The following is a 24,414-nucleotide window of genomic DNA, read 5'->3' as shown; positions in this document are numbered from 1 at the left end:
GCTTCGGGAGGCCCTGTAACGGATCCGAGGTCATAGCACTGGTCAGCGATGGAGCCAAGGTGTGAGCCCGGGCTCCGGTTCCGTGTCCTGGGAGGCGGGCTCCGTGGGGCAGGGCTTCGCCGTGGGCGCTCGCTGTGGGTGCTCGCTGCCCAAGTGTCCGGAGAGAGCCTGGTGGGGTCTAGGTGCTCAGGAAGTGTCCGGAGAACTAGTGAATGAGTGAATGAAGGCATGAATGCAAGGGGTTTCCCAAGAAGAACCGGAAGAGCTCGTGTTCCGTCGTCGGCCCCTTCGGCAGGGAGCGAGGCCCCCAGCGCAGTGGTGGCCAGGAGCGGGCGGCACGGCATGCATTCGGGGGGCCCGACTTGCTCCCGGAAGGACCGACAAGGGGTTGCTGGCCTCTGTGCCCCAGGGGCAGGGCACACTTGATCCTGGGGGTTGATCGCGTTGTTGGTAGGGAGGCGAGTCTTGGGGGTGCCTGGTGCAGAGGGCGCGCACGCATGTGCAGGCATGCATGCGTGCACACATACCCACCCTCACCCTCCAGTGTGTTGTGTGGAAGGAGGCATCCCTCCGAGGGGTGCAGGGCCCCGCTCACCCCAGCTCACATTGCTGTCTGTTCCTTTAAGGGCATGGAGTCTCAGCTTATTCTTATTAAATCTGTTCATTTGTTCTGCTCTGGTGTGAATAAATAAAAGCCCCCCTACCCCCCGCTCCCAGCATGTCCTTCATTTTAATGCCGTGTCTCTGGGGGCTCAGGCTGAGGCAAGGGAGCGGAGCTCTGCCTCCATCCCGGCACCCCCTGCCCCCCACCCCGCCCGCCACGTACCCTCGCCTCCTGCCTGGCTCCAAGATGTTCTTTAAAACAAAAGAATGACAAATATGGGCCACATCGAAGACTGGACTAAATGCATCCTGGGCCCAGGCTGTCAAGCTAGTGGTCGGCCTCACCGACCCCTCGGCCTCCACCGGCAGGGGCCTCCTCACGGGGCTTCTCGCATCTTCCTTCTGATCAGCTTTTTTTTTCACTCATTTATTAGTTAATTCATTCAGGTATTCATTCATACCATTGTTAGAAATTCCTTCTTTAGGCCAAGCCCCAAGGCTTCAATATTTTGTCCATCTGTCCGTCCGTCCGTCCGTCCGTCCATCCATCCGTCCATCCATCCATCCATCCATCCGTCCATCCATCCTCCCATCTACCATCCATTCATCCATCCATCCTCCCATCTATCCATCCATTCGTCCATCCGTCCATCCGTCCGTCCGTCCGTCCATCCCATCAGGTATTCATGCTCCAGTCACCAGGTGTTTCCTCTAGGCCAGGACCTGAACTGTGCTCAGTCACCCATTCATTTAGTCAGTCATCAGGCGGACAGTTATTGCCAGACACCTTGGGGGACCTCCCGGGGATCCTGCCATTTGGGGCTCCTGAGCGTTGTCTCCAGGCAGTCCCAGGCAGGAGTGCCTGCGGGGAACCCTGGCGACTTCCTGGGGAGACGGTGAGCAGGGGCCCGTGAAGAGCGGTTAGTGCAGGGCCGGGCGGGCGGGCAGGCACTTGGGCTGCTCCCAGCCCCGCACCCAGCACGGGGACACTCATCAGTTCGGTCACTCGTGGGCCACTTGGCAAATGTGGAGGACCTGCTCTGCGCCCGGCGCTGAGAGGAGCTGGTGGCCAGCTGTGTGCAGGACAGTGGGCGCTGCAGGCGGTGGGCCCAGCACCACCCTCAGGGCTGCCGCTTGCCTGGACTGGGTGGGGGGGCCGTGTCCCCTTCCCCCGGACGCCCCTGGGAGGAGGAAGTCCGCTCGCCCGCAGGGTGACGGTCGTGCACGTGGTCCTGGGTGCTCAGCCACTGTCTGTCACCCAGTGCAGGGGTGACGGACACCTCTGTGTTATGTCAGTTTCCTCGGCCTCTTCTTGGGGTGTGTGTTGGGGGGGGGGGAGGTCCCACAAATACAGCTGTCTTGACATTTTGTGAGGCCGACGAGCTAGGCAGCCAGATCCCCCTGGCTCTGCGTTGCGGTGGGTTCCTCCCTTGAACCCCAAGGGCCTCAGTGTCCTCATGTGCACAGTGGATGGTTAGCTGTGCAACCCCAAAGGTCAAGTTCAGGTCTCTGAGCATCAGGTTCCTCCTCTGAAAACGTGTCTCGTGAAAGGATGGTGTGTGGTTGAAATGCATCAACACATGCAAAACATTTATGACTAATAGTAAGTAAGTAAATAACATACATAAAAATTATTGCGGCTCCATAGTGAATAAAATTATGGCGGCTCAATAACGAATGTGGTGTGTGACGATGACTTTCCAGCCTGTGACAGTGTGTGACAGTGGGCAGTGCAGGGCGAGACGAGGGCCTGGTTACAGCGCGAGGAGGTGGTCGCTGTTAAGGCTGAGGCAGGGGGCAGGAGGCGGGGTAGGGGTTCCTGGGCAAGGGTCAGCAATGCCCAGGAGGGACCAGGTGACCACATGCCCCAGTGGACCACGCGCCTGGGACTTCAGCTGCCCTCCCCGAGACTTGGAAATCGAGGTGGGTATGCCCCCGGCCGCAGGGAGGGACCCCACAGGCCAGCCCAGCAACGCAGGCCGCCCCCCGTGGTCCTGGGCCCGTGGCTGCCTCCCCGGCCGCTGCCCCCGCTCTGACCCCGCACCTGTGGGGCTGGGCCGCCTCCAGTCACTGAGGCTCAACAAAGCCCACAATGGCAATTTTTCTGGAGGCTGAAACATGAAAATTCAGAGAAAGTGGAAATTTTCTCTGCTAGGTTGTAGGTTTGGGTGGGTGTGAAGGGTGACGGGGACTCACAGGGTGGCCGCGGTGCCGGCCCCAGCACAGCAGCGAGAGTCCGGGGCTCTGCCGCCTCTGTGGGGCCCGGTCCACCTCTTCTCCCACCTGCCCCTGGCCGGTGCCAAACCGGGCCTGCCGCCACCCCCGACACTCAGCCTGGAGGGGACGGAGGGGCCCACGGAGGGCTGCAGTCCTGTGCGAGTGGAGGGGCTCCCCAGTGAGGGACGTGAGCCATTTTAGGGCTACACGGCCCTCTTTTAGGTGGTTCATGCAGTTTTTTAAAAAAATTATTTATTTCTTTGGTACTATCCAAACAGCACACCCATGATTCCATAAAGATAATTATATTCTAGGTTACGCTCAGGTAGGTAGCGCTGTTAGGCCTAAGGCAGGTAGAAGGACAGAGTTAAGGCTGAGGGCACACGCCTCGAAGGTGGCCTCTCAGTGACCCAGGCAGGCGGTCCTGGCGAGGGGCCAGCGCGGGCTGCGGAGGTGGGTGGACTCAGCTTACGGATCTGGCGCCAGCCCCTTAATTACCTGCTGCAGGTGGGTTTCCCTGGACACAGAGCCCGCAGCCAAGACTAGCGTCTGGTTATGTGATGGGGCGTTGCTCCCAGCAAACAGGAGTGAGGAGAGGAGGAAGGTCGACTTTGGGGTGCAGGGTTGAGGTCACGGCTGGGTACCCTAGGCTCGATTCTGCAGGGACCTTGGTGCATGCCCCAGGCGCCCCAGGGATAGACTCTGAGGGAGCTTGCTGGCTCCAGTCCCCCTGTGGTTAGGGCCACCACGGGGCGAATCGGCTCCCCATCCTCTGGGCCAGGTGGGAGAGAGTTGGATACCTGGAGGTGAGCACCTGAGGCGAGGCTTAGGCCCGGTGCTCAGGCCGTCTGTGCACCCCAAGTGCCTGCCGAGGCAAGTGCCTTGGTGTCTCCTGCCTCAGCGTCCTCGTCTGTAAAATGGGACCAAGCTCCTGACCCCCTCGCGGAGCTGCTGAGAGGGGGCCTGGCGCGTCGGGGCTCCGCAGGGGTCGTCGCCAAAGCTTCTTTCCCTCAGACAAGGTGTTTGACACACGCATCCCACGTGGCTAGACCCTCAGACTCAGAGCTCTGGCGACGGACGCCCAAAGCCCCGGTCACCGTTCCTGACCTGGAAGACCCTGGAGGTGCTCGTTAACCTCCGTAAGCCTCCGTTCGCTCGTCCGCAGAACGGGCTGGCAGCGGTGAGGGCCGGCGGCCGTGACCACTCGGGACGCCGTGTGCGGCACAGGGCGAGCACTCGAGAAATGCTCGGCACGCGGCACTTAGTGTCCGCATGTGTGTGTGTAAATAGCATCTACATACATGTGAAATGCATCACACGCATTAGTCGTTTCCCGAGTCATTCTCTAAGTCATTCCGGGTTAGAGGGACCGCGTGGTCCTTTCCCTGACACCGGGGCTCGTGAGATTATAGTGATGAACCTGCGCATCGGTTTGTTCTCTTGCGCATTCTTTACACTCAGCGAACACCTCCTCTGTCCACACGTCCAGTAGGAAAGCCGCGGCCACCAGCTGCATTGTGTAGGTGACGCTGGAGAGAGCCCAGGGCCCAGGGTTTTCCCCAGGTCACTCAGCTGCCGGTGGCTAAAACCAGCCCCAGAACCAGGGTGCTGTCCAGTGCTGGTCCAGCCCACTGGGAGAGGCTCTGGGCTCGTTCCATGGGCTTCCGTGCGTTCTCCTGGGGCCGGCCAGCCTTGGAGGGCAGTGGGGCAGCCCCGAGGTCTGATTCTCCCAGGGGCCGCCGTTGGGAGCACTGAGCTGCTGAGACCTCCTGAGACCTCCAGAACCTGGCTCAGGCCCCGCCCAGATGCCCTGCCCATGACCTCCCCCTGGTACCTGCCCTGGCTGCCGAGCTCAGAGAGCTGACAAGTGGCCTCTGGGGGCTGGGGGCAAGGCCCGAGGGGTGGGGGGCTGCCCAGGCGGGGCCTGGTGTGGCAGCAGGCTCTGAGGACTCATACCTGGCACCTTCTTTCACACCATCTACTCCCTGGAGGAGCTGGGGCTGGGCTCACTGTGAAGTCCACCGGGGCCCCAGGGACCTAGTTCCCTGGGTGTGGACATGGGCTTTCGTGGGGCAGTGGGGGCTGGGTTGGTGAGGACTATGCCAAGACCGGGGAAGGGGCTCTTTGTGCCCATGCACAGGCTCAGCAAACCCCAGATACAGGCATTATCGGGGAGGATGTGGGGGTGGGGTATAGTGCCCAGGCCTCACCTGACCAGGTTCTGCTGCGTCTGGTTTCGGAAGGCTGTGCGGTGTAGATGGACTGTGGGGTTTGGAGTCCGAACACCTCCGACTTGGGCCCCCAGCTGACGGGGGCGGGGGCGGGGGGGGTCACGGTAGGAGCAGGGTTGCGACACTTTGAGGGCTGGAGGCTAGCCCTGGGTCTGACGACCAGCAGGCCCTCCGGGTCACCTTGTCCACTCCTCTTTCCGGCTCCCGGGATATATGCTCAGCAAGGGAGAGTGATGCGGCTTCGGGGAGGAAAAGTACCTTCAGGGGCAAAGCCCCGGAGTGACCACGCTCCCTTCCACTGGGCGCCCAGTCGGCCTGTGACCGTTGGCACCCTCTGCCGGGATTTTCATAGTATTCGAGGATCGCTGGTGCTGTGATTTATGTAGTAGTCTTCTTTAAGTCAGTTTTCTTTTTGTACTTAATTCGTTTACTTAATTTTGCAGAGTCAGCACCATTTGCTGTAAGTAGACAGTGACCTTAAAAGTGAACTTACAGCAAACCCGAAGGAAAACCTCGCGCTCACGTGATCCCGGCCAGAAGCCGCGGCCTTCTGCAAACACCGAGCCTGGGGACGGCCCTGCCAGGGCCCATGTGTTCGGGAGAAGTGCCGGGCACTCTGAGTTTGGGGTTCCCCATCGGGGCAGTGGTGGACGTCTCGAGTGCCGACCAAGTCCCCTCGTGGCCTCCTGAAGGTGGTTGGAGGGGGGGAGGGGCTCGCTGCCACAATCCCGCCCGGAGAATCCGACACCGAGTTAAATATATGCATTATCCCCAAATTTCTGCAGCAATAGGGTGACTTATTATTGATTCACAGAGCACGACCAAACATCGCCGCATGAATTAGCAAACAGCTGTTTCTAATTTGAGTTTAGAACGGTACACAGAGGAACTTGTTTGTCTGTTCACTCCTTTCATTTATAATGAATTTTAATCACCGCTACAGGTGAGAAAAATGTAGAAACAAGCTTGTATCTTGTGGAAGAAACAAAGGAGAGACAGATGCTAACAGATTTCCAGTCTGTGATAAAAGGGATGTTTTGGTGCACTTTACATGTAATTAGAACGCAGCTGTTTGCAGTCCCAAGTCCACGCACACGGCCGAGTGTGGGCCCTGCCGGTCTCCAAAGGGAGTAAAGGAAAACAGTGATTCAACCCCGAAAGCATTTTGCTTTCTTGCGAGTCGAGCAGAGAGAGCCCTTTGCTCCGGGCCTTGGCGCTGTTGTTCCGAGAAGGCTCACGGAGATGACTTCAGGAGACGCTTCCTCCTCCCTTGGGTAGGGGGAGGCGGGCCGGGTGGGTGATCCTGGAGTGTGAGGGAGGCCCAGGCCAGGGGCGGATGGGAAAACCTTCCGGAGCCCATCCACTGGCTGCAAGCACCCCATCTTTGGGGAGTCTTTCGTAGGGGCAGATGTGGGGGGGGGGGTCCTTCTTCCCCAAGGGAGCTGACTGGGGGCCTCTCCCCTTCAGCTAGTTTTGTCACAGCCAGCTCTGTCTCTGGCGAGTCGACCATGCTGGCTTTTTTTTTTTTTTTTCCTTTCCTGGTCTGTTTAATTTCTGCAATAAAACTTAAGCTCAATTGCATTTTCCATATCAGTGCTGAGTAAATTTGTCTAAGGGATGGAGCAGCCGGGCAGGCTGTGTGTTCTGCGAGGTCAGGGGCTTCAAGGGGACAGGTGGGCGTCTCCTTCTGTCTGGGATGGCAGCCCCCTTGGGCGAGGGGACGGGGTGTCGGGGACTCAGACCTCGGCTCTCGCCTTCTCCGCTGGGAGCCTGGAGATCCGCGTCCCAGCCCGGACAAGGCTGTGGGTGCCTCCGTCTCTCCGTCTGTGCGGAGAGAGGGTCCTTGCCTCGCCAACGTCCGGGATGGTGACCGCGGGGCCTGTGGGCCGTCGTGCAGGCCGAGTGCCCTTTGCTTTGGAAACCAGCTTCCCAGGAGCGACTCCTGGTCATTGACTGGCACCCTCCCAGGTGTCGGTCAGGCCCCAGGGCGGTGGGTCTCCTCTCCCATCCACTCACCGTCTAACGTTTGTTCCAACCCTCGGGCCCGGCCCCTGATCCCTCTCCCTGCCCTGCGGCCTTATGCGGAGCCAGGAGCCAGGAGCTGGTGACTAACCTCACAGTACTTTGCGAACGTTCGCTTATTTCGTCCGCGTAGCAGCTCTGCACCTGGCCTCTTCTTCTCCCCCTTGTACAGGGAAGGAAACTGAGGCCGGTCTCTTCACCTGCGAAACTGGGGGAGGTTGACGAATTGGGCAGAGCTGGGAGTTTCTGCCCAGCTGCCGGCCTCTCAGCCACCAAGCAAACGCGAACACCCCCAGGGCCCAGGACCCCAGGCGTCGGGGCGGGGAGCCCCGCGGGTGAGGGCGAGCGGGAGCGGGAGTGGCCCTGGCCGGGGTGGACTCGGCTCCCCCGTGGACGTGCTGGACGCAGAGCCTCTGCCACCAGCTCTTCTCCTGCTCCTCCGAGAAAAGCCAGACGTGAACGTGGACACTTAAGACAACTTCGAGGGGTCCCAGTTTCTAAGGTGGGCCTTTTTATAAAATAACCGATACCCGGATGGCCCCAGTGACCATCTGGCAGGAGGCCAGCCGTGGCGGTCTCCGTCCGGCTGCCCAGCTCGCCGTTTCTCTCCGTCCGGCTGCCCAGCTCGCCGTCCCTCTCCGTCCGGCTGGCCGAGGGCCCTCGGGTGGGGGTCCGGCTCCAGCTGTTCCATTTACCATCCGCTTTCGGCAGCAGGACGCGACCTCACCCCTCTGTCCTGTTTCCACGTCTGCGGGATGATCGTGCAGCTCGCAGTGCAAACGCAGCCACGCTGAGTGCGGGGGAGGGGCCGCGGCCGGGGCGGGGGGGGGGGGAGGCGGCGCCGGCTGCCCTCCCTGCTTCCCGGGGCCCGGCGCCCTGCTTGCTCTCAGGCTGGGACAATGACCGCCGCCGTCCCAGCCGCACAGACCCCTGGCATTGTCCGACGGGCTGACGGGAGTGGAAGCGCCGCGTCCCGTTTTAAACGCATCCGGCGAGGGGTCTACGGTTAGCGGTACTAGTGGAGGTGACGCTAGTGACCTTCGTTTTCTGCAGCCGACGTCGACCGAACGGTTGGCAGCTCGGCGCGCACGTGACCCCTTTCCTAAGGCAGGCACTCTTGCTCTCCCCCTCTGCGCACGAGGAAGTGGGGGCTCAGAGGGGTGCGGGCGCGCGCCCTCGGTCACGCCGCTGACGAGTGGCCGTGTGGGCTGAGTGAGCTGGTCGCTCACCGTGGTCGCAGCGGCTGGTGTCTCCCGGCCCCGGACCGAGTCTCCGTGAGCTCGTGCTGACGGTTTGGGCTCCCGGAGGCTTGTTAAGGGCCGTGGTGGTGACTGCTGCCAGGTGGCATTTCGGCAGTCCCCAGAGCCAGCTGGAGACGGCGCGGCTGGCCATGACGTCCGGTCTGCGGGGAGGTCTGGGGGCCCGCAGAGGCCATGTGCCAAGCGGCCCTGTGTGGCAGGCAGAGAGCAGGGTCCCCTCCGTGCCGACCGGGCCAGCCGGAAGCGCAGCCCCGAGGGCAGGGGGCCCTTCGCCCTCCCCTGCGCTTGGGCCACTGACCTCCGTGTGCCCATCTGCACCTTTGTGCTGCCCGCTGACCCCCGGTCCCCCAACCTGCTTACTCTTTTATCCCCAAACCGAATGACACCGACTTCCCCTCGCTGTGGCCTCGCTGGGGATGATGATACCACGTCCGCCAGGGCGCTCTGAGCTCCCCGGAGGAGGGAAGGGAGAGGATAAGCTGCCATTATTTTTGCCAACAGCGTAATTCGAATTCAAGGTTTCAGGTGGAGCCACGTCAGCTTCCGGTAGCCAGCGTGGCCCCCTTGGCCTGCGTCTGAGGCGGGACCCTCAGCTTCCTCATCCCCTTCCCTCTCTGGGCGGACTTTTAATTTTGCAGGGGTGGGGCACACCCCTGCAAAATCGTACCACGCCCTTATCTGTCCCTTCAAGAAAACCAGATATCTCGACGTGGGACCAACTATTTCCGTGATGGAAGGGGACTTTTCGTTTTTGTGTTTTTCTCTTTCAAGGTGCTCGAAAGTGGCAAAACATTGGTTTAGAGTCACAACTTTAGACAGCGACTGTCCGAGAAGTTAGGCAGACAGAGCGTAGAAACCTAAAGACGCTGGGACTTCCTGTACCCTCTGAGGTCCAGGCATGTAGAACAGGCTTAACAAATACGTGCTGAGTGAAAAAAAATACCTCGACTAGAGGCAGCGGAAAACTGGGATGCCGGCTACCTGCTACCCCTCATTCCCGTACCCAGGGCAGACATCACCACAGACTCTCGGAGCTACCAGGGCTTTGAGAGACTGGTTCATCGAGTCCCTTCTCTCAAGAGCTGGAGAACTAAAAGCAGACAGAGCGGTGCACTCGCCTGTGGCTGGCTGTACAGTGTCGGAATCTGACCCCGTCCCATAATGATCTCATCTGCTCTAGCTCCTGGCTCTGGGCCCACGGCCCCACCCGCGAGACTCAAAATTCTACCCTCTGGCTTTAGCTTTGCTTTTTGGACTTGAGGTTTCGCTCTCTGAGTCATCCTTTTCTTTTTCTTTCTTTTTCTTTCTTTTTTCTTTCTTTTCTTTTCTTTTCTTTTTTAATGAGAGGGTAGCACATGTTTGCAGCTGAGTAGTTTCAGTAGCCTGCTTCCTGCCTGTAGAATTTCGGGCATCTTCTTTCATTGCGGCCCGCGTGTGTGTGTGCGCTTTGGTCTGAGCTAGCGGTGTTTCTGCTGGTATAAAGTTTTCACGAGTGTTGTGGGTCTCCTGTGTATGTCACGGGGAGGTGCTCCGTTAGACGAGATGTTGCTCGCTAGATATTTTGTATATAATCCCATCTCTGCTTTTGGCTTCTACCGAGGTGGCTCCAGGGCAAGGCCCCCAAATTCCCCAGATTCTCTGTGGTTTGATTTAGGAAATGTGTGAGTCGCACCCTTAATAGTGAATCTCTTCATGATAGTGCCTTTTGCCATCGGGGTAGGCCGGGAATTTCCAGAACCATCAATTCTGGGCTCATTTTGGTTCGACTATTCTTCCGTCAATCTGTCTCTTGCTACCAGAAGCCATAAGGAAAAAAATGGCCGCGCCTTCAACATCTTGCTGGAAATCTCCTCGCTAGATAGTCATCTGCACCTGTTACTGGTTCTGCTTTCCACACATGGGTGTGACACAGCTCCACGAGGCTCTCCGCCACGGTTAGTAAGGGTCCCTTTGTTCCCGGGTCCGACCTCGCGCCCCTCAGGTCCTCTGAGTCCTCCCCGCCGGCGGCTCTGATGTCCACGCGCCTTCTGCAGTCTGGTCCTGCTGACGCAGGCGTTTTCCACGGTGACGTAGGCTGCTCCGTGACATGCCTCACTTCCTCCCGAGGCGTCACTAACTGAGTCGTTAACATCCGGATCTCTGCGAACGATTTTTTTTTTTTAAGATTTTTTTTATATCACACTCTTGAAAATTCTTCCAGCCGTGGCCTGCCGCCCAATTTCTAAAACCACATCTATGTTTTTCTGGGGTCTATTACAGCGGCACCGGCCCTGGGAACCAAAACATCTGTGCGTTTCCTCTGGCTGTCGTCGCCAATGTCCAGGAACTTGGTGGCTTCAGATAACAAAACGCGGTTACTTAAGGTCCCATAGGTCCGAAGTGTGACGCGGATGCCACTGGGCAGGGCTGCGTGCCCTTTTGGGGGCTCTGGGGTAAAACCTGCTTCTGTGCCTCCCCAGATTTCAGAGGCCGGCCATAGTCCTTGGCTTGCGGCCCGCGGCCCGCGGCCCGCGGCCCGCAGCTCGCGGCCCCCTTCCGCCTTCGAAGCCGGCCACCGCGTCTCTGTGACCGCCGTTTGAGCAGCCTGCCCTACAGCCCGGGGGTGGGGAAGGCGGCCGGCCGCATTCCCTGGTGCTCGGCCTCAGAGCCCGCCTGGCCCGGGGGTCCACCGCTGACCCTGCCCACGTCGAGACGGGGCTTCGCCTTTGTGGCGGGTGGGGTGGTCGAGTGTGGGGCTCCTCCTGGAGCAGCGTCTGCCACGCGATGGGCCCTGCACCGTCCCTCGGGGTCTGGAGAGGCAGTATCGTCTCGGGGTTAGTGAGTGGAGTGGGGGTGGGGGTGGGGGCGGGTGAGTGAGTGGGCGCCCGCCACCTGCTAGTTCTGTGTGCCCGGGAAGTTGCTTTTCTCCGGGGAGCCCCAGTTTGCCCAGCTATGAAGAAGGGGATGGTCACCGAAAATGCTGGCAAAGGACCCGGCTTACAGAAAACGCTCCATCAACAGTAACAACTGTGGTTTTGGAGCTTAGTCCCGGATCCGTCTGCTCCTCGCTCTGTGGCCTCAGTTTCCCCATCTGTGAAGTAGCTCCCTCTCTCTTCCCGGCCCTGGCGTCGAGTCCACAGGTATGGACGTAATTGAGTCAAGGAGTATTCTGGGAGAAATGGCCGGCTCTGGCTCCTGGGGGGAGGCGAACACAGGGCAGGCACCTGTCACCTTTCTGTCTCTGTCCCCGCTTCCCCCTGGGCCTAGCTTGAGACTGGAGTCTGCCCCTGGGGGCCAAGTCCCTGGTAGGCCTTGAGACAGCAAGGGTGTCCCACCCAGCCTGGGAGCTCCGGCCTGTTGGCCCCTGTCTCCGCCTGGGCCTTCATTCCATGGCACCCAGGCCCCCACTCTGGCCTGGGGTTTGCTGTGAGGGGAGCTCAGGGTCTCTCAGGGGGGCTCACGCCATGGTTTGCCGGAAGCGGCTCCAGGAAAGGGCCTCAGAGGTTGCCTGGCCCACCTGTGTCACAGAGGCAGTGGCTCAGAAAAGGAAGGTGACTTCCCTAAGGGCCCCCCTCCCCAGCAATAGAGCTGCCTCTGGGGCCCAGGGCTCCCCCAGATCCGTGTCCTGTCCACTGTACCAGGCTCCAGAGGGTGCAGAAAGGCAGATGGGTGAAGATTTGAAGTTTCCCAAGAAGTAATCGGAAATACGCCCAGATGGCCCCTGAGTTGGATTTGCACCTTTTCCTGTCTGGAAAGCCACCTGTCGGGGTTCCGGCTGCCTCTGTGGGAAGCGCAGGCTGTGGGGGACCCTGAGGCACATTCGCGTCTGGCAGCTCTTGTCACCTCGGGCCCCGGGGGCGCTGCTCTGCAAGCCCGGGCTGCCTCGTGCCGACTTCGGGCCGGCCTCGCCGTCACCCGGGCTGGAGCTGACCCTTCTGTCTGGCTAGAAACCCCGGCCAGAGCACAACACAGCTGCTTGGGAGCTTCCGCGCCCCGCCGCGTCTGCTCGCACAGCAGGATTCGGGGGGACCCTGCCCCGAGGCCTCCCCTCTCAGAGAGGATGGGCCGTTCCTTCCTTGGAGGAAGAAACCTGGGTGCGAGGAGGCCCCCCGCTCCGATTTCCTCGGTGCCCGGGGGGCCGCCCCTCGCGCCCTTCCCTGCTCATGGCAGACGCCACCCAATTGATTTCAACACTCGTGTTTTCTGAGCGCAGATCTGGCCTTAGCGTCCTTCCGAACACAGTGCCCTTAGGCCACCGCTACCCACCTGCCGTCCCCGGGTTGTCCTTCTCTCTGGACCCCGCGTATCACAGGGGACCCCGAGGCTGGGGTCCCATTTCTCCGAGCCAGGCCACAGTTCCTGGAGCTTTGGATCAGAGCAGCGGGGGGCGGGGCTCTGCCCCGAGCATCGGGGAGCTTCGTCCTGTGGGGCACGTGTCTGCTTCACCATGGTCACTTTCCCAAGGAGATGGGTGAGTGGCAAAGAGACCTTTTGGGGCTTCGTGAAGAATTGTCGGGTCTTTATGTGACCATCGCAGAGACACTCTGGAGGTCAGAATAGTGTACAAAATAACCTTTCCATCTCTCCAGAAAGGACTGTGGAGACCAGAATGCCAGCTGCCCGTACTTGAGCGGGGCAGCCGAGGCCCAGGTCTCCTGAGGGACACTCTGTCCTGTGCTGTTTCCTGTCCCCAGTGCACCTCCCGCAGGGGCTTCGCGTGCGCTGAGTCAGCTCTGCATCACGGTCCGGAGTAGCCGGGCGCTTGCCCCCCCACGAAGGTCCCAGAAACCTGGAGCTGCCGGGCCCTCAGCCCTTTTCCCCTCCTTCCCCTCCCCGCCTGCTGCAGAGGACCCTCCCCAGGTTCCTTTAAGTGCCGTGTATTCCTCTTGCATAGCTTCGGTGACGGGGGGCTCACCTCCTCCTCAGTCTGTGCCCCTCGCTGCGGGAAGGCCTGTCTCCCTTAGGGCTCATGCCTGCGGGCGGGCGGCTCCCCCACACCTCCAGCGACCCTCCCTCGCCTGCCCACGCCCTCCCCCGGCAGCCCCCACGCCGATCGTCTGCGTCGGGAGGCGCCGTGGAGCCGAGGCGCCCAGCCGTGCTGGGTGGCAGCTGCCGGGCGCCCTGACAGGGTGTGTCCGTGCCGGCTGAGGCCACGTTCCGGCTGCCACCGCGTCGGCCCGTGGGCCCCACCAAGCGCGACCCCGGGTGCTCGGAGCCCGCCCCGGCCGCCCCGCGGCTGCCGTGTGCTGAAGCCCGGTTGATGTTCCTTTTTCTCTAGTTAATTGAATTTTTATCATAATTTCTCCCGTCTTTCATGCTTATTCCGGTTCTCTTCCTGCAGCAGACAGCGAAAAGCTCACAGAGCGAACCCATTTCCTGCCTTTTTTTTTTTTGCAGGATTAGTCATTTTTAAATGACTTTAATCTCCGTCTCGAAAGTGATTTTTCTACTCATTTTGTCATGTTTCGTAGTACTCTCGGGGCGAGGGAAGCCGAGGGCCCGGCGTTAGTCACTCTGCCTCGCCGATGGATCCCCTCCCGCGACAGTGTCTCTCCCAAAGGAGCGGAACGGCGCGGGGTCACTGAGCGCGGTCGCCGTGCGCCACCGCGGGCGGAAGCCCCGCCTCGGAACCTGGCCGGCCGGGCGAATCCCTGGCTGTGCGCACTGGGCGAGTTCCTCAGCCTCTCTGTGCCTGTTTTTCTCACCTGTGAATGAGAGAGGAACGAGTGTAGGTTCTCGCCGGGCTGTCGAAAGGGTTAGATGAGTTCATACCCGTCAAGCTCTCGGAAGACTGCACGGCCCACGGTAAAATCCAGACAGGCGTTTACTCGGGAGTGACGGGTCACTGGTCGAGCTGGGCTTTCCGGGCACCTGCCTCCTCCCTGAGCTCGGGAATGATCAAGTCGAAGGGGGGACCGCGAGGTTGCCTTTGCCCCGATTCTGCACCCCCCCTGCCCCCCTCCTGCACATCTTCCAGAGGCGCACGCAGTCACGGCCGCGCGTGTGGTGGCCTGAGGGGAATGTCACCACTGAAAGGTACGGGCGCCTCCTCCCTCTGCCGCCGTCCCGCACACACGTCCTGGGCTCCTCGGCCTCTGCTCCCGTCTCCCTCTGCTGCAGGAGCATGAGCTGAGTGTCCCCAAAGCAAAATGCATTTGCAGGGGCGGACGGCAACAGCCAAGGTTGCATAGTCTGAGAATGAGAGGCTCTAAACGGGGCGATCTGAGTTTGGGACTGTTCATGCCGACACGTCCATGCCCCAGATGAGGCCTTTTCCGTTTAAGGAGCCTCGTTTTCATTTCCGTTCAGATGGTTACGATCTCAGCCGCTGCTCAAGTTGTCACTCCCGGAATAATGGGTTTTGCTTCAGTTTCGAAACATGTTTGCAGAAAAATACAGCCAACCAGGCGTCCCCCACGACCGGGGACTGTGGCACCGGGCAGGTGGGTCCTGCGTCCGCGGGAGACACGGGCATCCGGGCCCAACACGGCCTGGGCCCCCGGGCGTGTGCCTGTGGCCGTGTCACCCACCTCGGCAGGCCTCAGCTTCCTCAGCTCAGAAACGGGCTGTTGCCGACGGCTGTGAGGATGAGACAAGTTAACGGTGGGAGCAGAAGCACTTAGCCCGGTGCTGGCACTTGGGACAGGCTCAGTAAGTGTAACTGCTGATGTTATTAGCGTCCGTGGTGCTAATTAGCACTAATTATTATTATTGGCCAAGCAGTACTTTTCTTTAACAACTTTATTGACGTATAATTCGCGTGCTATAAATTCACTTGTTTTGAGCGAGCAACTCGATGACTTTTAGTGAATTTACAAAGCCGTACGGTCCTCGCCGCAATCCAGCCTCAAAGCGTTTCCACGATCTCGCGCAACGACGCCTCTGGCCCATTCGCAGCCATTTCCTGCCCCCTCTTCCCGCCCCGGGCGGCCGCGAATCTGCTTTCCGTCTCTACAGATGTACCTCGTCCGGACACAGCACAGGAAGAGGATAATCGTGCTTTTTTCATGTCGGTTTCTCTCAGCCACTCCTCACAGTGCTCCCCTTTTCGCAGATGTGTAAGTGAGCCAGTGGGGGTGTGAAGGATGCAGACAGGTAGTCACAGGCCTGGCGAGCGTGCAGGTGTCTGCTCTCGTCCTCGGGCAGGTGGCGTGAGGCCGTCCCGCGCCTCTCTGGCCTCGGCGGGCCCCTCCCTGAAGCGCAGGCCGTGGCCTCGCCCTGGTCATCTTGGCAGAGAGGCCTCGAAGGAGATCCAGACCCTGACTGTGCTGCAGGCTAGACGCGTGGCTGCCTCACCCCCGCACCTGCCCAGGTGTAGTCTCGTTCAAACGACCTGTGGAAGCGCTGGGCAGGGGGCCTGACGGTGGACGGCCCAGGTGCCGTTGTATTTCTGGGGAAGTCACTGTGACTGTGCCTCAGTCTCCTCGTCTGTACGGTGGCAAGGGCCCTGGTCCCCCCACCCGTGACAGGGCAGACGGGTCAGCCACACAGAAAGGGCTCCAGGGCAGCTCGAGTGAGCTGAGCTAAGGCATCAATGTGACAGAAACGCGGGTGAGCCTGGCCAGCGGGCGGGGGCTGGGCCTCTGCTGGGTCCCTTTGTCTGCGCCCCGTGGAACCCAGCTGGCAGGAGCCGGGGATCACCAGGCAGGGCCCGGGCCACCTCCCCCCACCTCCAATCAGAGGTGCCGGCAGCGGCTGAGTCCTTCTCGCCCGAAGGGCCCGTAACGTGAGGCCCCCAGGGGAGCAGGCGCCTCGCTCTGAGAGCTCTGGGAGGTGCCCACACCGGGCTGGGTGGCTGGGCTTCAGACGTGGGGAGGCCGCCGGAGATGCAGGATTCGGGGCCGGGAGCTTTGCCAGCGGTGCCCGCTGGGGTCAGGCAGATCTTCACACGGCCAGGGCCGGGCACCTGGGTGGGCACCGAGGCGGTGGGCGTGGCCTAGGAGCAGGCGCGGAGCCAGCCCTGGGGGTCCCTGCGAGACCCTTCGCTGGGCCTGCCGTCCTGTGAGGTCTGGGGCTTGGCCGGGGACAGCAGGGGCAGTGAGGGCCTGGCGTCCCCGAGGCTGTGTGATATGGTGTGCGTGAGTGCACATGTCTGCAGGTGAGTGTGTGAGCGCGCACGTGCGTGTTTAACGTGGTGCGCGGACAATCGTGGGAATGATGGTGTGTGAATGGAGGTGTATGCATGCGTGTGACCGCGTGTGACCGCGTGTGAGCGTGACGGTGTTGGTATGTGTTTGTGTGTAAATTTGTGTGTGAGTTGTGGGAGTAACACGTGAGCTGCATGTGTGCCGGCGAGTGTGCCGATGTGTGCCGGCGAGTGTGCCGATGTGTGCCGGCGTGGGTGCCGATGTGTGCCGGCGTGGGTGCCGATGTGTGCCCGTGAGTGTGCCGACGTGTGCCGGCGTGGGTGCCGATGTGTGCCGGCGAGTGTGCCGATGTGTGCCGGCGTGGGTGCCGATGTGTGCCCGTGAGTGTGCCGACGTGTGCCGGCGAGTGTGCCGACGTGTGCCGGCGTGGGTGCCGATGTGTGCCGGCGAGTGTGCCGATGTGTGCCGGCGTGGGTGCCGGCGTCTGCCCGTGCCTGGCGGCGTGGTCCCCCTGCCCCTTTCCTCCTAGAGGGTCTGGGCCGCCTCCGGCAAGACCCTCCGGGTTCCGTCCGCGAGGCTCGGCTGGGCGGGCGGGGGCGCGGAGAGGGCGGCCGGCGGTCGATTTTCCCGGGGTTTCGAGAACAAGGTCAGTGTGGCCGAATCCGAGCTCCCGTCTGTCTCGCCGCTGCTCGCAGCAGCCCGCGGGCCACTTCGTTCATCATTAAGTTCCAAATCCACCGACAGAAACGCGAGCCACGGAACGCACTCCGCCCGGCCCGCCGAGCTCGGGGAGCTTCCCTGGCGTCAGCTCTGGGGTCCTATGTGCCTTTGTTTCCTGCACACGGCCAGGCTCACGTTTGTTTGATTTTGTTTCCTCTGAGGCTGGATGGGCCAGTGAAGGCCGGGGCAGGAAAGGAGGGAATCGGGGTGGCCTCTGTCCTCCAAGAAGGTGGGCCACGCTGGACGTCGCGCAAAGAGGCCCCCACCACGATGGAGTTAGGGGCCCCCCAGGCCCCGAGCTCTGTGTCCTTCTGGCTCCTGGTTCATCCTCTAATCTCTTATTATCTCCTGGGGTCCTGGGTGGACCTGGGTGAGCCCTGGGGTTGGGGGGGGGGTGAGGAAAACAGCCCCCTTACGGTGGTTTGGGGCGGGAGCCTGCAGCTCCTTCTCCAGCCCCCCCCCCCCCCCCCGCTCGCTCACTCCCCTCGGTGCTCTTGGGTCCAGTGCCACATGCCCGTGACGTCCCACCTCACGTGTCTGTCTGTCTGTCCGCCACCTGGAGGAGTGGCTCCAGCTCCATCAGCCCCCCACCCCCAAAGAATGTGGCGTGGCCTCGCGTTGGTCTGCGAAGCTTTGCCCGCGCCGCTGAGAACTGGTGAAATTTCCCTCCAAGACCAGAGGTTGGAGCGGGGCGGTCATACCCAGTGCCCATCGGGTGATGGGACTTGCCTCCTTTCAGCCCTTGGGACTGATGGGTTTGTGAGGTCATTTCCAGTCACTTGGTCCAGGCTGCTCCCCGACCCTGTCCCCCCGCATCAGGGACATAGCTAAGACCTACTTCCTGTGGGGGTACCTGCCTCGTGAGGCCCAGGCAGGTGTTGACGAGGGGAAAGGCATGTCCCCTTTATACCCTGCTGCCCCTCTGCCACCCCCTTTGCAGGCTGGAGGGCCCTCGTGGCCACTCGCTTCCGGCCCCCGGCTCTCCCCCCCACGCCCCCTGCGGCGGGCGGCCAGCTGCACGCTCAGCCCGCGAGCTGTCGAGAAGCTTGGCTCTGCCCTTGTTTCTCGGCGGCCCTGGGAATTGCCTCTCATCTCCTTTCCGCCTTCCCCCTGCAGATGGTGACGACGACCCGCAACTCTCCTGGGTGGCCTCGTCTCCCTCCAGCAAGGATGTTGCGTCACCCACGCAGATGATCGGGGATGGGTGTGACCTCGGCCTGGGCGAGGAGGAAGGGGGCACGGGCCTGCCGTACCCGTGCCAGTTCTGCGACAAGTCCTTCATCCGCCTGAGCTACCTGAAGAGGCACGAGCAGATCCACAGCGACAAGCTGCCGTTCAAGTGCACCTACTGCAGCCGCCTCTTCAAACACAAGAGGAGCCGCGACCGGCACATCAAGCTGCACACGGGCGACAAGAAGTACCACTGCCACGAGTGCGAGGCGGCCTTCTCCCGCAGCGACCACCTCAAGATCCACCTGAAGACGCACAGCTCCAGCAAGCCGTTCAAGTGCTCCGTGTGCAAGCGCGGCTTCTCCTCCACCAGCTCGCTGCAGAGCCACATGCAGGCCCACAAGAAGAACAAGGAGCACCTGGCCAAGTCGGAGAAGGAGGCCAAGAAAGACGACTTCATGTGCGACTACTGCGAGGACACCTTCAGCCAGACCGAGGAGCTGGAGAAGCACGTGCTCGCCCGCCACCCCCAGCTGTCCGAGAAGGCCGACCTGCAGTGCATCCACTGCCCCGAGGTCTTCGTGGACGAGAACACGCTGCTCGCGCACATCCACCATGCCCACGCCAACCAGAAACACAAGTGCCCCATGTGCCCCGAGCAGTTCTCCTCCGTGGAGGGCGTCTACTGCCACCTGGACAGCCACCGGCAGCCCGACTCCAGCAACCACAGCGTCAGCCCCGACCCCGTGCTGGGCAGCGTGGCCTCCATGAGCAGCGCCACGCCGGACTCCAGCGCCTCCGTGGAGCGCGGCTCCACGCCGGACTCCACCCTGAAGCCGCTGCGGGGCCAGAAGAAGATGCGGGAGGACGGGCAGGGCTGGGCCAAGGTGGTGTACAGCTGCCCTTACTGCTCCAAGCGGGACTTCCACAGCCTGGCCGTGCTGGAGATCCACCTGAAGACCATCCACGCCGACAAGCCGCAGCAGAGCCACACGTGCCAGATCTGCCTGGACTCCATGCCCACCCTGTACAACCTCAACGAGCACGTGCGCAAGCTGCACAAGAACCACGCCTACCCCGTGATGCAGTTCGGCAACATGTCCGCCTTCCACTGCAACTACTGCCCGGAGATGTTCGCCGACATCAACAGCCTGCAGGAGCACATCCGCGTGTCCCACTGCGGCCCCGGCGCCAACCCGCCCGACGGCAGCAACGCCTTCTTCTGCAACCAGTGCTCCATGGGCTTCCTGACCGAGTCCTCCCTCACCGAGCACATCCAGCAGGCCCACTGCAGCGTCGGCGGGGCCAAGCTGGAGTCCCCGGTGGTGCAGCCCACGCAGTCCTTCATGGAGGTCTACTCCTGCCCCTACTGCACCAACTCGCCCATCTTCGGCTCCATCCTGAAGCTCACCAAGCACATCAAGGAGAACCACAAGAACATCCCGCTGGCCCACAGCAAGAAGTCCAAGGCGGAGCAGAGCCCGGTCTCCTCCGACGTGGAGGTGTCGTCCCCGAAGCGGCAGCGGCTCTCGGCCAGCGCCAACTCCATCTCCAACGGCGAGTACCCCTGCAATCAGTGCGACCTCAAGTTCTCCAGCTTCGAGAGCTTCCAGACCCACCTGAAGCTGCACCTGGAGCTGCTGCTGCGGAAGCAGGCGTGCCCCCAGTGCAAAGAGGACTTCGACTCCCAGGAGTCGCTCCTGCAGCACCTGACCGTGCACTACATGACCACGTCGACCCACTACGTGTGCGAGAGCTGCGACAAGCAGTTCTCCTCGGTGGACGACCTGCAGAAGCACCTGCTGGACATGCACACCTTCGTGCTCTACCACTGCACCCTGTGCCAGGAGGTGTTCGACTCCAAGGTGTCCATCCAGGTGCACCTGGCGGTGAAGCACAGCAACGAGAAGAAGATGTACCGCTGCACGGCCTGCAACTGGGACTTCCGCAAGGAGGCCGACCTGCAGGTGCACGTCAAGCACAGCCACCTGGGCAACCCGGCCAAGGCGCACAAGTGCATCTTCTGCGGGGAGACCTTCAGCACCGAGGTGGAGCTGCAGTGCCACATCACCACGCACAGCAAGAAGTACAACTGCAAGTTCTGCAGCAAGGCCTTCCACGCCATCATCCTGCTGGAGAAGCACCTGCGCGAGAAGCACTGCGTGTTCGACGCCGCCGCCGCCGAGAACGGCCCCGCCAACGGCGTGCCCCCCGCGGCCGCCAAGAAGGCGGAGCCCGCGGACCTGCAGGGCATGCTGCTGAAGAACGCCGAGGCTCCCAACAGCCACGAGGCGAGCGAGGACGACGTGGACGCGTCGGAGCCCATGTACGGCTGCGACATCTGCGGGGCGGCCTACACCATGGAGGTGCTGCTGCAGAACCACCGGCTGCGGGACCACAACATCCGGCCGGGCGAGGACGACGGCTCGCGCAAGAAGGCGGAGTTCATCAAGGGCAGCCACAAGTGCAACGTGTGCTCGCGGACTTTCTTCTCGGAGAGCGGGCTGCGGGAGCACCTGCAGACGCACCGCGGCCCGGCCAAGCACTACATGTGCCCCATCTGCGGCGAGCGCTTCCCCTCGCTGCTGACGCTCACCGAGCACAAGGTGACCCACAGCAAGAGCCTGGACACGGGCACCTGTCGCATCTGCAAGATGCCCCTGCAGAGCGAGGAGGAGTTCATCGAGCACTGCCAGATGCACCCCGACCTGCGCAACTCGCTCACCGGCTTCCGCTGCGTGGTCTGCATGCAGACGGTCACCTCCACGCTGGAGCTCAAGATCCACGGCACCTTCCACATGCAGAAGCTGGCGGGCAGCTCGGCGGCGTCCTCCCCCAACGGCCAAGGGCTGCAGAAGCTCTACAAATGCGCCCTGTGCCTCAAAGACTTCCGCAGCAAGCAGGACCTGGTGAAGCTGGATGTCAACGGGCTGCCCTACGGCCTCTGCGCCGGCTGCATGGCCCGCAGCGCCAACGGACAGCTGGGCGGCCTGGCCCCGCCCGAGCCCGCCGACCGGCCCTGCGCCGGCCTCCGCTGCCCCGAGTGCAGCGTCAAATTCGAGAGTGCCGAGGACCTGGAGAGCCACATGCAGGTGGACCACCGTGACCTCACGCCGGAGACCAGTGGGCCCCGGAAAGGTGCCCAGACGTCACCAGTGCCCCGGGTAAGTGCAGCTGATGGAGCCCGGCCCCCGCTCTTTGAGGCCCACCCCTGCGCCTCGGGGGCCGCCCCCTGCGCCTCGGGCCCGCCCCCTGCGCCTTGGGCCCGCCCCCTGCGCCTTGGGGCCGCCCCCTGGGCGTTCTCAGGAAAGTCACTTTGCTCTCTGGGCTTTAGACCCAGGGGTCTTTTGACAGTTCGTGGAGGTCGTAGACATGTACAGGGCCTGGAGCCTGGCGCTTGGGCTCGGCCGTGTGGGCCCTCATCGCTAGCTGATACTGTCCTCGTCAGTGGTGTTGGTGCGGTTAGTGTGGTCGCTGCTGTGTGGAAGGCCCCAGAAATCGTCCCAGTTACCGTTGTTAATGATTCATTCATTCATTCATTCATTCATCCATTCATCAAATTTGTTCTGAGCACTCATTATGTTTGGGGTGCTGAGCAGCCAAGGGGAGTTGGAAATGGACCCTGTCCTGGGGGCTCTCAGACCTGGGGAGTCACAGGCCCATAACCGGTGGGTTTCAGTGAGTCAGGGGGATCTGGGCTCCTGGAGGGTCCACACAGGCCCTGGGGACTACGGCTGGGGGCATCTGATGGTGGGCCCAGCGCCGTGTGGCGCTCAGGTGTCAGACAAAACGGGCTGGGGATCCCCCATCGAGTCAGGGTCATCTGCCCCCAGACTGAGGAGGTGCCAAGAAGATCTCGGGGACACCTGTCCCTGGAGGGCTCCCGTCTGTGCCACACACACCTGCTGGAAGACAGGGCTGTTTGCCGGGGGCCTTCGCTGCGGGACCAGAGGGGGCGAGTGAGAGAATGGGGAGACGCCACAGTGGCAGGGGCCCCCTACGGCGGCCCTGAGCAGGGGCCCCCGCCAGAGCGGAGCTGCCCGGCCCTGCCCCTCCGGGGCCCGGCTGGCTGCCCGGCCAGAATGGGCGGGCTCGGGAGCATTTGGGTCCTGGAGTCAGCTGGTCTGACTCCTCCTGAGTTAAAGCCTCCCTCTCCCCGTGCCCACCCGTTGCTCGACCTCTCTGGGCCTCTGTCCTCGCCTGTCGAGCCAGAGGGTGACAGTGAGGGAGCCGCGGTGGCATCCGCCTCCAAAGCCGACAGCACCGGGGAGTCTGGTTTGTGCCCGCCTCTGCCGCGATTGGTTGGCACCTGCTCCTCGTCGATTGTTAAACACCGTCACCAATTCCCGTGCCGACCTCCGCGCTTTGCTCTGAGGATTAAAAGCGCGTCGGAAACGTCACTTGTCACTTTCCCGCTTATGATCATGGCTCACGGTTACCAAGGCATGAGGCCGTCCGAGCACTTTGTCTTTTTAATCCTCATGACACCCGCTTTATTAATGAGGAACGCAGGCTCAGGACAGTTGGCCCTGAGCGCCCAGCTTTCGAGAGATTCGAACCCAGGCAGTGTGTGTGTGTGTGTGGCCACGGCTGGGCCCCTCGACCAGCGCTCTACGCAGGCCCTCTGGAGCCCAGCTGGCCTGTGAAAGGAGAGAGGCCGGTGGGGTGGGGTCCAGGGTGGTGCCCCGTGTGCTCGGGTGTACCCCAGCCCCATCCCGGCCTCTCCGGTGCAGCCCACCACCGCACTGGGGCTCCTGGTGGCCACGGGGTTCCCCAGTCTGTCTGCCCTGGAGCCCCCATCAAGTACAACTTTCTAAACCCTCCACCCGGTGGGCACTGGCCCTTGTATTGTTTCTATGGCAACAACCTGGGAGCTTTGCCCGTGACCTCTGTTTCAGAAAAGAGAGGATCCGGTGTCGGGAAGGCGGAGCCAGGCGCCTCCGGATGCTCAGCGGCGCGAGGGCTTCACACCCAAGGAGCTTGTTTTCCGGTGCCCGACAGGCCTCCTCTCCCTGTCCCGGGCCTGTGGGCGAGGAGGCCCGCTGACAGTCACATCTGGAGGCCCGGGCGGGTGGGCCATGTGCAGAAAGGAGCTAGACAAAGCCTCCCCAGTGAAGGCACAGCCTCTGGAGCCTTGTCCCCTGCCTGGGCACGCCTGGGGGCAGGGGCCCAGCTGTCTGTGAGCCCACCCCGCCCTCCCCCGGGACACACGCCTGTAAGAGTAGACTCTGGGGACTGCACGGGGGCTCGGGGGCTGGCAGGCTGGGACCCTCGGGAGTGTATCCACAGCAACCAGCTCTCGGAGGACTGGGTTCCCATGGGGCCGGGACTGCTGTCGGCTGGAGCATGAAGCCATTACGGTTTCCGCCTCCCCCTCTGTTTACGGGCAATAACAACATCGCCCCAACTCCAGGCCGGCTCGGGCAGACCCTGGTCCCACACCAGGCGGGGCAGAGCGGGTGCTCTCACACTCCGTCCCACAGGCGGCCAGGTGAGAGGGCTTGTCCACGTCACACTAGCTTTCTGTCACCCAGGCCAGCACCGGCCAGGGTGACCTGGGGTGTGGAGCCGAGGATGGCAGCTCAGAGGGTGGGCTCCGGAGGGAGCCTGTCGGGCCTCGAGTCCCGGGTCCCCTGCTCACCAGGACAGGGCTTCGCCCAAGTGGGTTAGCCGCTTGAAACTCCACCTTCAGGCTCCCTGCAGTGGAGCTCGCAGACCGATTGTGAGTGTTTGGACTAAACGGTGCCTGCACGTAGTAGGTGCTCAGTAAATGTGAGCTGGGACCTTGATCATGGAAATTCAGCAGCTGTGGCCGTCTGTTCCCTCCCCGGCCCCCCGATCCGCCTCCACCATTCTCGAGCACGTTCCGTCTCCTCCCGGGCCCTTTCTGGGGCGGCACGGGGCCGGCTCTGGGAGGCAGCCCCGGCCTCGGGCCCTGGGGCTCGGCTTTGGTGTTCCGTGGCTGGGCCCCAGGGGACTGGCGTGTGGCAGAGGAGGTGCTTCGAATGCCAAGTTCTATCTGTGATTGTGTCCCTCAGGGGGGACTGAAGCCCTAGAGGACGACGGGGGTCTTTAGGGGGTGCAGGTGGAGAGACAGACCGAGAGGAGGTGTCGAGGGGAGCGTCG

At 62.1% G+C, this 24,414-nt stretch overlaps 1 protein-coding gene across 12 annotated transcripts in view; it reads left to right on the top strand.

Annotated features, from left to right (window-relative positions):
• Nucleotides 1-24,414, top strand: part of ZNF423 (zinc finger protein 423) — a 262,390-nt gene that overhangs the window by 140,076 nt on the left and 97,900 nt on the right. For all 12 annotated transcript variants that reach the window (XM_036231242.1, XM_036231243.1, XM_016147610.2 and 9 more), the window contains one exon: nt 18,235-21,452. In XM_036231242.1, coding sequence (XP_036087135.1) covers nt 18,235-21,452 — 3,218 coding nt within the window. The remainder of the gene's footprint in view (nt 1-18,234; nt 21,453-24,414) is intronic.

This window comes from Rousettus aegyptiacus, unplaced genomic scaffold, assembly GCF_014176215.1.
Source record: "Rousettus aegyptiacus isolate mRouAeg1 unplaced genomic scaffold, mRouAeg1.p scaffold_m13_p_14, whole genome shotgun sequence".
Lineage (NCBI taxonomy): Eukaryota > Metazoa > Chordata > Mammalia > Chiroptera > Pteropodidae > Rousettus > Rousettus aegyptiacus.
The sequence above is the reverse complement of the archived record's forward strand: the minus strand, read 5'-3'. Positions and strand labels throughout refer to the sequence as shown.